Source organism: Ipomoea triloba, chromosome 3, assembly GCF_003576645.1.
Source record: "Ipomoea triloba cultivar NCNSP0323 chromosome 3, ASM357664v1".
Taxonomy (NCBI): Eukaryota; Viridiplantae; Streptophyta; class Magnoliopsida; order Solanales; family Convolvulaceae; genus Ipomoea; species Ipomoea triloba.
The window spans coordinates 9634283-9644861 of NC_044918.1; the positions used below are offsets into that span (position 1 = coordinate 9634283).

The following is a 10579-nucleotide window of genomic DNA, read 5'->3' on the forward strand; positions in this document are numbered from 1 at the left end:
TCTTAGAGTTAATTCACCATTTTATATATATAAAGGAATTTAAATGAAAACAAGGTCTTGCCAAACACCATGTGGTCAAGCGGCATGAAATGGGAGGTCATGAATGCGAGTCTCAGTGGGGCGATATTGACTTGTTGGGCTTCAGTAAGTTGAGAAAGTATATATGGACAGATACTACATGCAACAGAGACAAGACGGAGTGACCATACCCATAATCAATATAAATTAACTCTTCAATACAAAACGGAGTGACCAAACCGAGAACTAGCACCTCTTTACCTGAAAGTCTATTTAATTTTCAGATAAATCTTTTATATATATACATATGTGTGAATAGAATAATGAGCATTAAAAAAGTTATCTTAGCTTAAACAGATTTGCCAATGACTCTATTTTAAAGGTAATCAGAATTTAAAACTATTAGATCTCGGAATTCATGATTTTTAGGAGGCAAAACAAAAATAGAAGGATAATGCATGGTAGTCCTAAACAAATTATATTAAACCACATAAAAATGTCGCCAATAATGTATTATATTACAATAATAATCTTGATCAAAAAGCAGCATCATAATTCATAATTCATAATTCATAATTCATAACTCATAATTCATAAACATTAAACCAACACAATCTAAGTCTCAGTTCGATTAATCCTAGGATCTCGATCCAATCCCACATAATATCATCATCACCATTTTATTTTAATTTGTTGTCATGAGTACTTTTTCGAAATCCAGGTTTTCCTTTCTCAGCAGACATGCATAAGCATCCACCTCACGAATCATCAGTTCTTGCTTCACCTCCCTAAACAGCTGTTCATCATCCACTCCCCCGTCTTCTTCCATCACCATCTTCATGAAGTAATTGAGACCATTCGATTTCTCAACAAAACGCTGCCGGAAATTACAGCCGTCGGCCACCTTTTTGCCATTTTGTAGCATGTCCATGAAGGAAATGGCGGGCTGTGACGGTGCCGAGCCGGAGGCTAATAATTCTATGAACGAGATATCCTCCATCTTCGGCAGCGGGATTTCCCGGCGGGTTTTCTGGGGTTCATTTGACGACGGCGGTATTACTACGCTGGGATACACTTTTGCCTTTGAAACTTTATTAGCACGAAAGTGACCGGGCACCGGTTGCGGCGGTGGCACAAAGCCCGCGGGGCAGTCCCGCTCCGGGCGGCGTGGTGCCATAATGTTGGAACGGAAGAGAGGAGTTGGGGCGCCGCCGGTGCAGACACGACAGGCGCAAGTCAAGAGGTGGCCGGAATTGGCATCGGCCCAGTCCGTGACGGTTATCTCCGGAGGTGGCGCGTGTTGTTTTGAGGGAAGAGCGGTTGCTTTTTTGTTGTGACTATATTTCTTGCGCTGATACATGACAATCCCTTTTCCTTTCTTGGACTGATGATGATCTCCTGATTTCTTTTCTCCACTATCTTTACTCATTTTGCTTGAATTCTCAAATTCTAATCCCACAAATTTCTTCACTCTGCTCCAACCTACATAATGCTCATCAAAACATTTCATCACATCAACAACCTCAAAACAACAAAATTAATTTCATGAGAATATCAACTTCTAAAAATAATATACAGATATAGAACATTGCGCGTTTATCACTAGCTATATATGCAACTTCACTATAACCTAGCGAAACAAAGTGGAGTAATAATCAAGGTAAACAACAAATGATGAGCACTATTATTAGAATGGTGTTCGGTATGTACCGAATGATGATAGGTATCAGATGACTATTTGAGTATCAGAGCACTATTAGAGCGTTTGGGGTGTGGGACAACACTCTTTCAGTATTGTAGCATTTTTATGCATGTACATGTTTAGAGAGGCATATAAATGCATTTTTATCACCATCACAAATATAATAATAATAAAATAGCTTCGTTCTCATAGAGTCAAAGACTTGAATATTATATTGTCGAATCAGGTAATTATAATTTAATTGTCGATTATATTGTCGAATCAGGTAATTATAATTTAATTGTCGATTATATTTCCAATGAAATATGAATATATCTATTTCCTTTTTTCTTCATAAAAGGAATATATAAATATTCATTTACATTTCCTTTTCCTTCATAATTTTTTCCTAATATTTCATTTGGTGGTTACTAATTTTTGAATAGGGGAAGCTATGTTATATTTATAGTGAATTTTTATTATTAATCTCTTTTTTCATTTGGCTTTATTTTTGTGCCAATTAGTAACATTAGTAACGTAATATTAATAACATATTCCTGTGTGTAATATTTATTTCTTTTTTCATTCATAAAAATATTTTAATATTCATTTCTATATAATTAATAAGTAATATAATTATAAAAATATAATTGCCAATTATATTTCCAATGAAATATTAATATATTCATTTTCTTTTTCATTCATAAATATTAATACGATTGATATAATTATAATAATTTAATTGTCGAAATAAATTCAATTTCTTTTTCGTTCAATTTCCAATTAAATATTAATATTAATTTACTTATTCAAATGGCCTAAATTCCGTGACGTTTAATTTTCAGTTAATTATTTTAGCCAAAGCTAGCGAGTTAGGCCTAAAATGGGTAGAAAAAATGGCAGTCAAATTATTTAATCAAATGGATGGTTCAGATGAATTATTTAACCAAATAGATGGTTAAGATAATTCAGATTAATATTATTAATAGAGATTACCTAATTTAACCTTACTTTTATGATTATCCGTTAAGTTTTTCGTTAAATATTCTCTTCTCCGTTAATATTCCGTTAACTTTTAACTTACCCATTAATTTCTATAAGAAAGGTCTTAGGTTCGAACCTCATCTCAATCAAATTTGACATAATTAAGTTTCTCACTCTATTTTACTCTTATTAAATTACTAGTTTTATGCGTGCATTGCGCGTATGTGTTAATGCCCAATGTTTATATTTAAATAAATATTTGAAAGTATATATCAATGCAAGATTATATAGGAGAAGTTTATACATGGGTAATTGAATGTCGAATTTTTTATTTAAATATCTAACTCAAAGTATATGAATCCAAGATAATATATGAAATTCATTATAATTATTACTAAAATAAATGTTTGCAACCTTGTAAAATCGATAGTCTAAATATTTGGTCTAAAAATGATAGTCTATATAAATACTACTTTTCATTTGAATTTTTCTAAGTGTTCTTAATTCTCTTTTGAGTAACATTGTCATTGTCTTCATCTTTACTATTTGTTCTCTTCCTTTTTGTTGGTAGTGTGTTATTTGCAATTCGGTTATTGTTGGTAGCATAGAAGACAACGTCATGCAATGAGATTATGATATAGGAGCTATGGACTTTCCTTTAGGTGTTCTGCTTGGGGTTCATTTGGTTCAACCATTATTGTTGAATGAGTTATTGTGGATAAAGAAATCCCTAGTTTAAGAAAAAAGATTAAATAAATTAATAAAAATTTGAAAATTTAAAATATTATGTATTCCAAAGATATTAAAAGGTAGTTTCTCGCTTCAATTTGCTGGGTAATGGGTTATTTGAGTACTTTCATTGTCAACAAATCTCCCAAGTAGTTAATTACATTGTCCATTATCTTATTTTTATAATATCTTGTAATTAAATATCAAAGTTATAGTACAAAATAATATTATATATTTATTTACCAAGTATTTTATTAATACTATGAAAAAAATTTTAAAATAATTTGAAGCTAATTATATTAACTACTTGGGGATTGGTTGACAAAGAGATTACTCAAATAACCCAACAAATTGAAACGGAATCACTCTATTTTACTCTTATTGAATTAAATAAATTAGTAGTTACACAAAAAAATGATACATATGTATTTCTTTAATACCATGAAAAAAATAAAAAAGAATAGTTTGAAACCAATCATATTAACTACTTAGGGAATTTGTTGACAATGAAAGTACTCAAATAACCCATTACCCAGCAAATTGAAACGAGAAACTATCTTTTAATATCTTTGGAATACATAATATTTTAAAATTTCAAATTTTTATTAATTTATTTAATCTTTTTTTTCTTAAACTAGGGATTTTATTTACCCACAATAACTCATTCAACAGTAATGGTTACGTTGAACCAAATGAACCCCAAGCAGAACACCTAAAGGAAAGTTCATAGCTCCTATATCATAATCTCATTGCATGACGTTGTCATCTATGCTATCAACAATAACCGAATTGCAAATAACACACTACCAACAAAAAGGAAAAGAACAAATAGTAAAAATGAACACAATGACAATGTTACTCAAAAGAGAATTAATAACACTAAGAAAAATTCAAATTAAAAGTAGTATTTATTTAGACTATCATTTTTAGACCAAATATTTAGACTATCGATTTTACAAGGTTGCAAACATTTATTTTAGTAATAATTATAATGAATTTTCTATATTATCTTGGATTCATATACTTTGAGTTAGATATTTAAATAAAAAAATTCGACATGTATAAACTTCTCCTATATAATATATACTTTCAAATATTTATTTAAATATAAACATTGGCATTAACTCATACGCGCAATGCGCTTATAAAACTAGTATATATATATATATATATATATATATATATATAATATTATAACTTAATACTAATTAAAAACTAAAATAGTAAAAAGGAAATTAATTTGAAACCTAAGTCCTTCGTTTACTCCAGTCTCCGCCATTCCAAGCAAAGCCGACGACGACGCTGCTGCCAACAAGTTCGCCCACCGACGAGTTCGACCAGTTCGCGCACCGACGAAGCTGCTGCCGACGAGGGCTCCGCCTCCCCTGCGATAGCCGCCGACCGGTTCGCCCACCGCCGGTAAGTGTTTCTTGTTATCTATATTTGCTATTTTTTGACAGTTGAATCTTCTATATTTGTAATTTTGTATATATGTATATGTGTGCTGTACTGCTGTGGAATGTGAATGAATACTGCTGTGGAATGTGGAATTGTGCAATGGTTATTTACTTGAGGGCAAATTTGCAGGTAATAGAGGAGAAAATCAGATTTTTAATTCAAATGTTTAAATTCTACTTCATTGAAACTAATTTGGTTACTGTAACTATAGTTTCATAAATATTTCAAATTTATATTTTTTCTTTTTCCACTTTTTGGATGAATATGTACTGTGATTTAGCACTTTGGCAGTACTATAAAGATTAAACAAAGTCAGGGATGAATATGTACTGTGTTTTAACACTCTGGCAGTATATGTATATGTTTGTTTATATATAAACTATGTGTGCTGTGCTGTTATAAACATAAATATACTTGTTTGTTTATATATAAAGTTAAACTATGTGTGTTGTGCTGTTATAAACTTTATATATATATATATATATACACACACACACACACACACACACACACTAAAATTCTTGTGGCAGTAATATTCAACCTAATTATTGTTTTTCGTCATTGTTTTTCATTAGTCATGTCCATAGATAATTCATATACCCCGCAAAACCCACATACTTCAAGTAGTGTAGTTGGTGAAAGTAATGAAGCTAATTTTCAAGCTAATAATGAACTGTAAGAACAAACTGAAGGATTTGAAAGAATAGAATTACATTCAGATGACCATGACACACAACAAAATGAAGAAGTATAAAACCAGCAAATTGAATAGATCTTTCTTTGATTTAACATTCTTCACTTAATTTAGCATTCTTCACTTATCTAATATTATGCATTATTTTTTACAAATTGAACAGGTCTTTCTTTGATTTGAATATCTTGAAAACTACTGTTGTTGACTTGTAATTGAAGTGGAGTTGTGAACTTGTTTTGAGCCTTTAAACATTGCAGTTTGGACTTTTGAATGCTTTAAAGTTTTTATTATTTATGTATGGATAAAATAATATTTATTATTAATTGAAACATGAATTCAAATAGGTCAAATTCGAGCTCAAAACCGAGCTAAAACTCGAGCTCAAAACCGAGCTCAAGATAGAGCTCGAGCTCGAGCCAACCTAGGCTTGTTTGCACCCCGGAAAATTGCCAGAAATATGAAGAAATAGGGAGCAATTGACAAAAATATGATGTTTTTCAAAAGTTGACAAATATATGAACAACGTGTTTGGGAAATGCGGATGGGTGTTAGAAACGCATTTCCCAAACGCGTTTGACTTTTTATTTTTATTTTTCACAAATACGCACATCAAACGCATCAATGCGTTTGATGTATTTGATGTATAAAATACATCAAACGCATTTTTGAAATGCGTTTGATATAAAAAATAAATAAAAAATTAGCGTGGTCGCCTTCTCCTTGCGAAGGAGAAGGCGACCCAACTGTGCTTTGATATTTAAAAAAACAAAAAAATTGGCCTGGTCGCCTTCTCTTTGCGAAGGAGAAGGCGAACCAACTGTGCGTTTGATATTAAAAAAAAAAAAAAAAAGAAGGCCTGGTCGGACGGCCTTCTTGCCCCTCTCGGTCTCTCACTATCTCCTTCAATCCTTCCCGTCTTCTGTTCTAGCTGCCGCCTGCCTGCAGAGTACAGACGACCACGAACCAGCGACCGTTCTTCGCTGCTGCCTTCGTCCTCCACGAAACAGAGGCCGCCGGCGCCGTGAACCAGCGACCGGAGCTCCACAGACCGCTGCTGCCGTCCACCGTGAACCAGCAAAATTGAAGGTGGGTTCCAAATTTTCCATTTTTCCGGAGGAGAGCTAATCAAGTTCCTTTTTTTTTTTTGGAAAACGCTAATCAAGTTCCTTGTTCCTCATTTTTCTGGAAAATAAAGAACAGTTCACCACTATGTTGTGCGAAAATTTCATAAGTGTAATGTATACGTTATACAGTAGTTATATTTTATATTTGTATGCTAAATTTGGCTTATTTGCAAAGGATGTTTGTATGCTTATTTTGGTTTTATTGCCAATCTGCCAGTGCCTTACTGTTGTTTACTCACTACTGCTTATTACCCACTGCTTAAGTGCTTGTTGTTGTTTTAAATAATCCTGGATAGAGAAGCATGATAATTGATGGTCTGCACTTCAATTTTATTTTATTTATTTATTTATTTATTTGCAGTGTAGAAGTAATTAAAATGGAACCAAATCCTATGTGAATCAAATTCTTAAAAGAAAAAAAGTTTGGTGTGGCGGGCTCCCCTGCCTGCTGGCCAGTGGCTAACATAAACCCTTCTCCACAAGCCTTACTTTAAACCTCTCCTGAATACAGGTATTGCCCAATTATGGAGAACGACGGAGAGGTGGCGCTTCGCCAGCTGAAATCATCAGAGCCACCCCTCTACCTTTCACCGTCGCCGGAACTTTCGGCGGCCGCACGATTAGCCTGCAAATATCTATACTCTTCCCTCAAACCCTTCACCCCAAAGTCTCCTTTTGAGCAACTTCTAACCGACGGGTTCGATGCAGAGCAGATATGGCAGCAAATTGACCTCCAATCGGAGCCTTTACTTTCCTCTCTCCGTCGTCGAGTCAGTCACTTCGAGAAGAATCCGGAAAGTATATCAGACCAGTTCAATGTTGAACCAAATGGGTTGGAGAAAAAGAGTGGGCCACTGGAAGCATTAGACAGAGAAGGATATGATATTGACGATGCTGACTTGGATGATTTTGACGAGGATGAGGGTGCGGCTGAGGATAAGGAGGACCAGGATGATGAGGATGAGGGGGAGGAAGAGGAAGGTACAGAGACGGAAGAGGAGGATGATGGAACTGGCTTGGTTGAGGATGAGTTCTTGAAGATAAAGGAATTGGAAAAATTTTTGGCGGATGATGAGGCAAGGGAGTATGGTTACGAGAAGGATGAGAAAGCCAAGAAAAAGAAGAAGAGGAAGCGAGTTGAACAATCAGAATCTGAGGAGGAAAATGCAGAAGAAGAGGATGAGGCGGTATGAATATTTATCCCTTAGTTTGAGCTTTGATTAAAACATGAAGCGTTGCTTAAAGATGTGTGCTTTGGAAGACTAGTACAGTAGTAATTCTTATGCTTGTATTTATTTTTGCAGCTTGAAGATGTGGACCTTGAGGATGATATCTCTGATGTAGATGGAGACATGGAGAGTGCCAGGTGCTGCAAATGAGTTTCCTTAGTTTATATTTTCTGTCTAACTGTAGTAATATTCATGTGAAATTGTGCATAATCATTACATAAGGTTATATCTTATGTCTTGACTTAATTTGAATAGTTCTGCCACTCAATGCCTGCACTTCTGAAATTCTGAAGGGGCTTTTTGTAACTACTTTTTATGCATAAGTAGCGACCAATACTTCAAATTTACTCTTACCCCAATGTCTTGGCTTCCTTTCTGAATTCTGACCCCATACCCACTTTCCAATTCCTGATTGCAAGTGTTCTCCTTGTCAACCCAAGTCTATGTTTGTACCCACTTCTCATTAAATGCAAAATTGTAAATCACTTAATTGCTTCGAGTAACTTCTTGTTGGACGGAAAAGATTCATCATCCTTTCCAACAGATCCTCCTTTATGTTCTCATTCCATATGTGCTCGGAGTCAATATCTCACTCCTTGGATTGCCTATGCTCTTGTCACCACCTTTGCCTGTCTGTTGGATTAATTAACTTGACTACTTATTTGGTGGTGATTTTATTTAAATATTTAAATTTCCCTGTAAGCATGTTAGGTGAAGTTACTATCATTGCTTATCACAATAAAAAGTTCTAAAAATATACTGAAAATTATGTTCTAGCAATTTTTCTATATTGTTCTTATTGTGTTTAATTAGTGCACTTTGTGTCAGGAATCTATACTTCAGTTTTAGATGCCTGGGCTGATATTTTGAGGCTATGTGTCTTACACGTGCCTTTTTCAAACCCTTTTTGTGTGTGTGTGTGTGAGCACTGTCTTTTTATCATTTGATGATATTAATTTTTCAAAAAGGAAATGTTTGTAGTGAGATAACCGTGCTCTGTAACTTTCTTTTCTCAATGTTAAATTGAACTGTCTTGGATATGGCATGAACGCTCTCTCCTAGATGTAACCTATAATAATTGGTGTTTCATTAAAAGGCCATAATAGCCTTACCCATCTTTTGGTCTAAACTGTGGCTTCAAGTGATTATGTAAACTATGTTCTACTTTTATTTCAATATTTTTTAAAAAGAAAATAGGGAAAAATTCAGGTTGACTTTCATTAATTGGACTGAAAGTCTCTTGTTTGGATGATATGAGGGAAAGGGAGGGTTTTTTTGGGGTTGTGGGGCAACAGTGCTCTCCATGTAGATGTAATAATTCAAAGTTTTGACTAAATAAAAACATATGTAAGGAGTATAAGGCTACCAGAATAAATGCTTCTATAGCTCTAGGCTCATAGTCGTTGGAGTATCAAGAATTGGACAATCTATGTTCCTAGAATACAATACTCTGTTCCAAATTCATCATGGGGTTACAACTTCTTGATGATACACAGATATGAGCATGGACATTCACTTAATTAACTTGTGCTTAAATGGTTTTTAGGTATGAGGATTTCTTTGCTAGAAAGACGGAGCACAAGGGAAAACGTAAACCACTTGGTAGATCTGATCACATGGAAATGGATGAAGAAGTATCTGATGACGATAATCAGGTAGTGCACTCTATTCCTCTAGGTGAAAAGGAGATTCAATAATATGGTAGTGCACTCTATTCCTCTAGGTGAAAAGGAGAGTCGATAATATGCAATCTATATTTGAGTGGTTATGCTCTTTTTAGATAATAAAGTACTCAGCCATGCCTATCTTTTTCTGGCAGGGAAACCAAAATCTTTCTACCCATGAACAAGAGCTTCTAAAACTTCGCTCTACAATAGAGGAAATGGAGAAGGCAAACATAGAACCAAAAGCCTGGACTATGCAAGGAGAGGTAAAATAGTTCATCTATGGTTTCCTTTAATATAAATAGATCTATATGCATCACAAATTGTATCAATTGACTGTGGTCTATAATGCCAGGTAACTGCTGCTAAAAGGCCAAAAAATAGTGCATTAGAGGTTGATCTAGATTTTGAGCACAACGTGAGACCTGCCCCTGTAATTACAGAAGAGGTTACTTTGTCTCTAGAAGAACTAATTCGAAAACGGATCCTTGAGGTGATTATCATTGCATACCTTATCTACTCTATGTTATTACCTTAGTAAGCTATTTATCTTTGAAATAGAATCAATTCTTTAGATTGTTGACATTCATGTTTGTTTTATATATTTTTGTTGCTATATTTGTATGGTTATTTGTTTTCTTTCTATACATATATGGTCATGAAGTTTGGGGGTTTGACATTCTTAACCCTTATAAGAAACTAAAAAGCTGTTGGCATCCCAATCCAGGATGTTCAGATGTTGGCATAAATGCATAATCATGTTGAGCAGATACTATGTATAGGTTAGATTGTAGTCACCAAAAACTAAAAAGCTTAAATATGAGAGGAACAACTAACATTCAAGTGCGTTCCACCCTGTTTGTAAATTTGCAGGAACAATTTGATGATGTTCAGAAGCCTCCTAGTTTGCCATCAAGAGCACCAAGAGAGATAAAAGAAGTGGTAATTTGCTTTTCTCTGGAATAATTGTTGTTGTTATTGTTTTTTTTTTTTTTTTG

At 34.0% G+C, this 10579-nt stretch overlaps 1 protein-coding gene across 3 annotated transcripts in view; it reads left to right on the forward strand.

The window, feature by feature from the left end:
* The first annotated feature begins 4653 nt into the window (after positions 1-4653).
* LOC116011744 (U3 small nucleolar ribonucleoprotein protein MPP10-like) overlaps positions 4654-10579 on the forward strand; it is an 8708-nt gene continuing 2782 nt past the window's right edge. For 2 of the 3 annotated variants that reach the window (XM_031251146.1, XM_031251148.1), the window contains exons 1-7: positions 4654-4831; positions 7200-7875; positions 7993-8054; positions 9464-9572; positions 9737-9847; positions 9937-10074; positions 10455-10523. In XM_031251146.1, coding sequence (XP_031107006.1) covers positions 7213-7875; positions 7993-8054; positions 9464-9572; positions 9737-9847; positions 9937-10074; positions 10455-10523 — 1152 coding nt within the window. In that variant the 5' untranslated portion in view covers positions 4654-4831; positions 7200-7212. Of the gene's footprint in view, positions 4832-6492; positions 6651-7199; positions 7876-7992; positions 8055-9463; positions 9573-9736; positions 9848-9936; positions 10075-10454; positions 10524-10579 lie in introns of all 3 variants that reach the window. The other variant, XM_031251147.1, reaches the window with a different exon arrangement.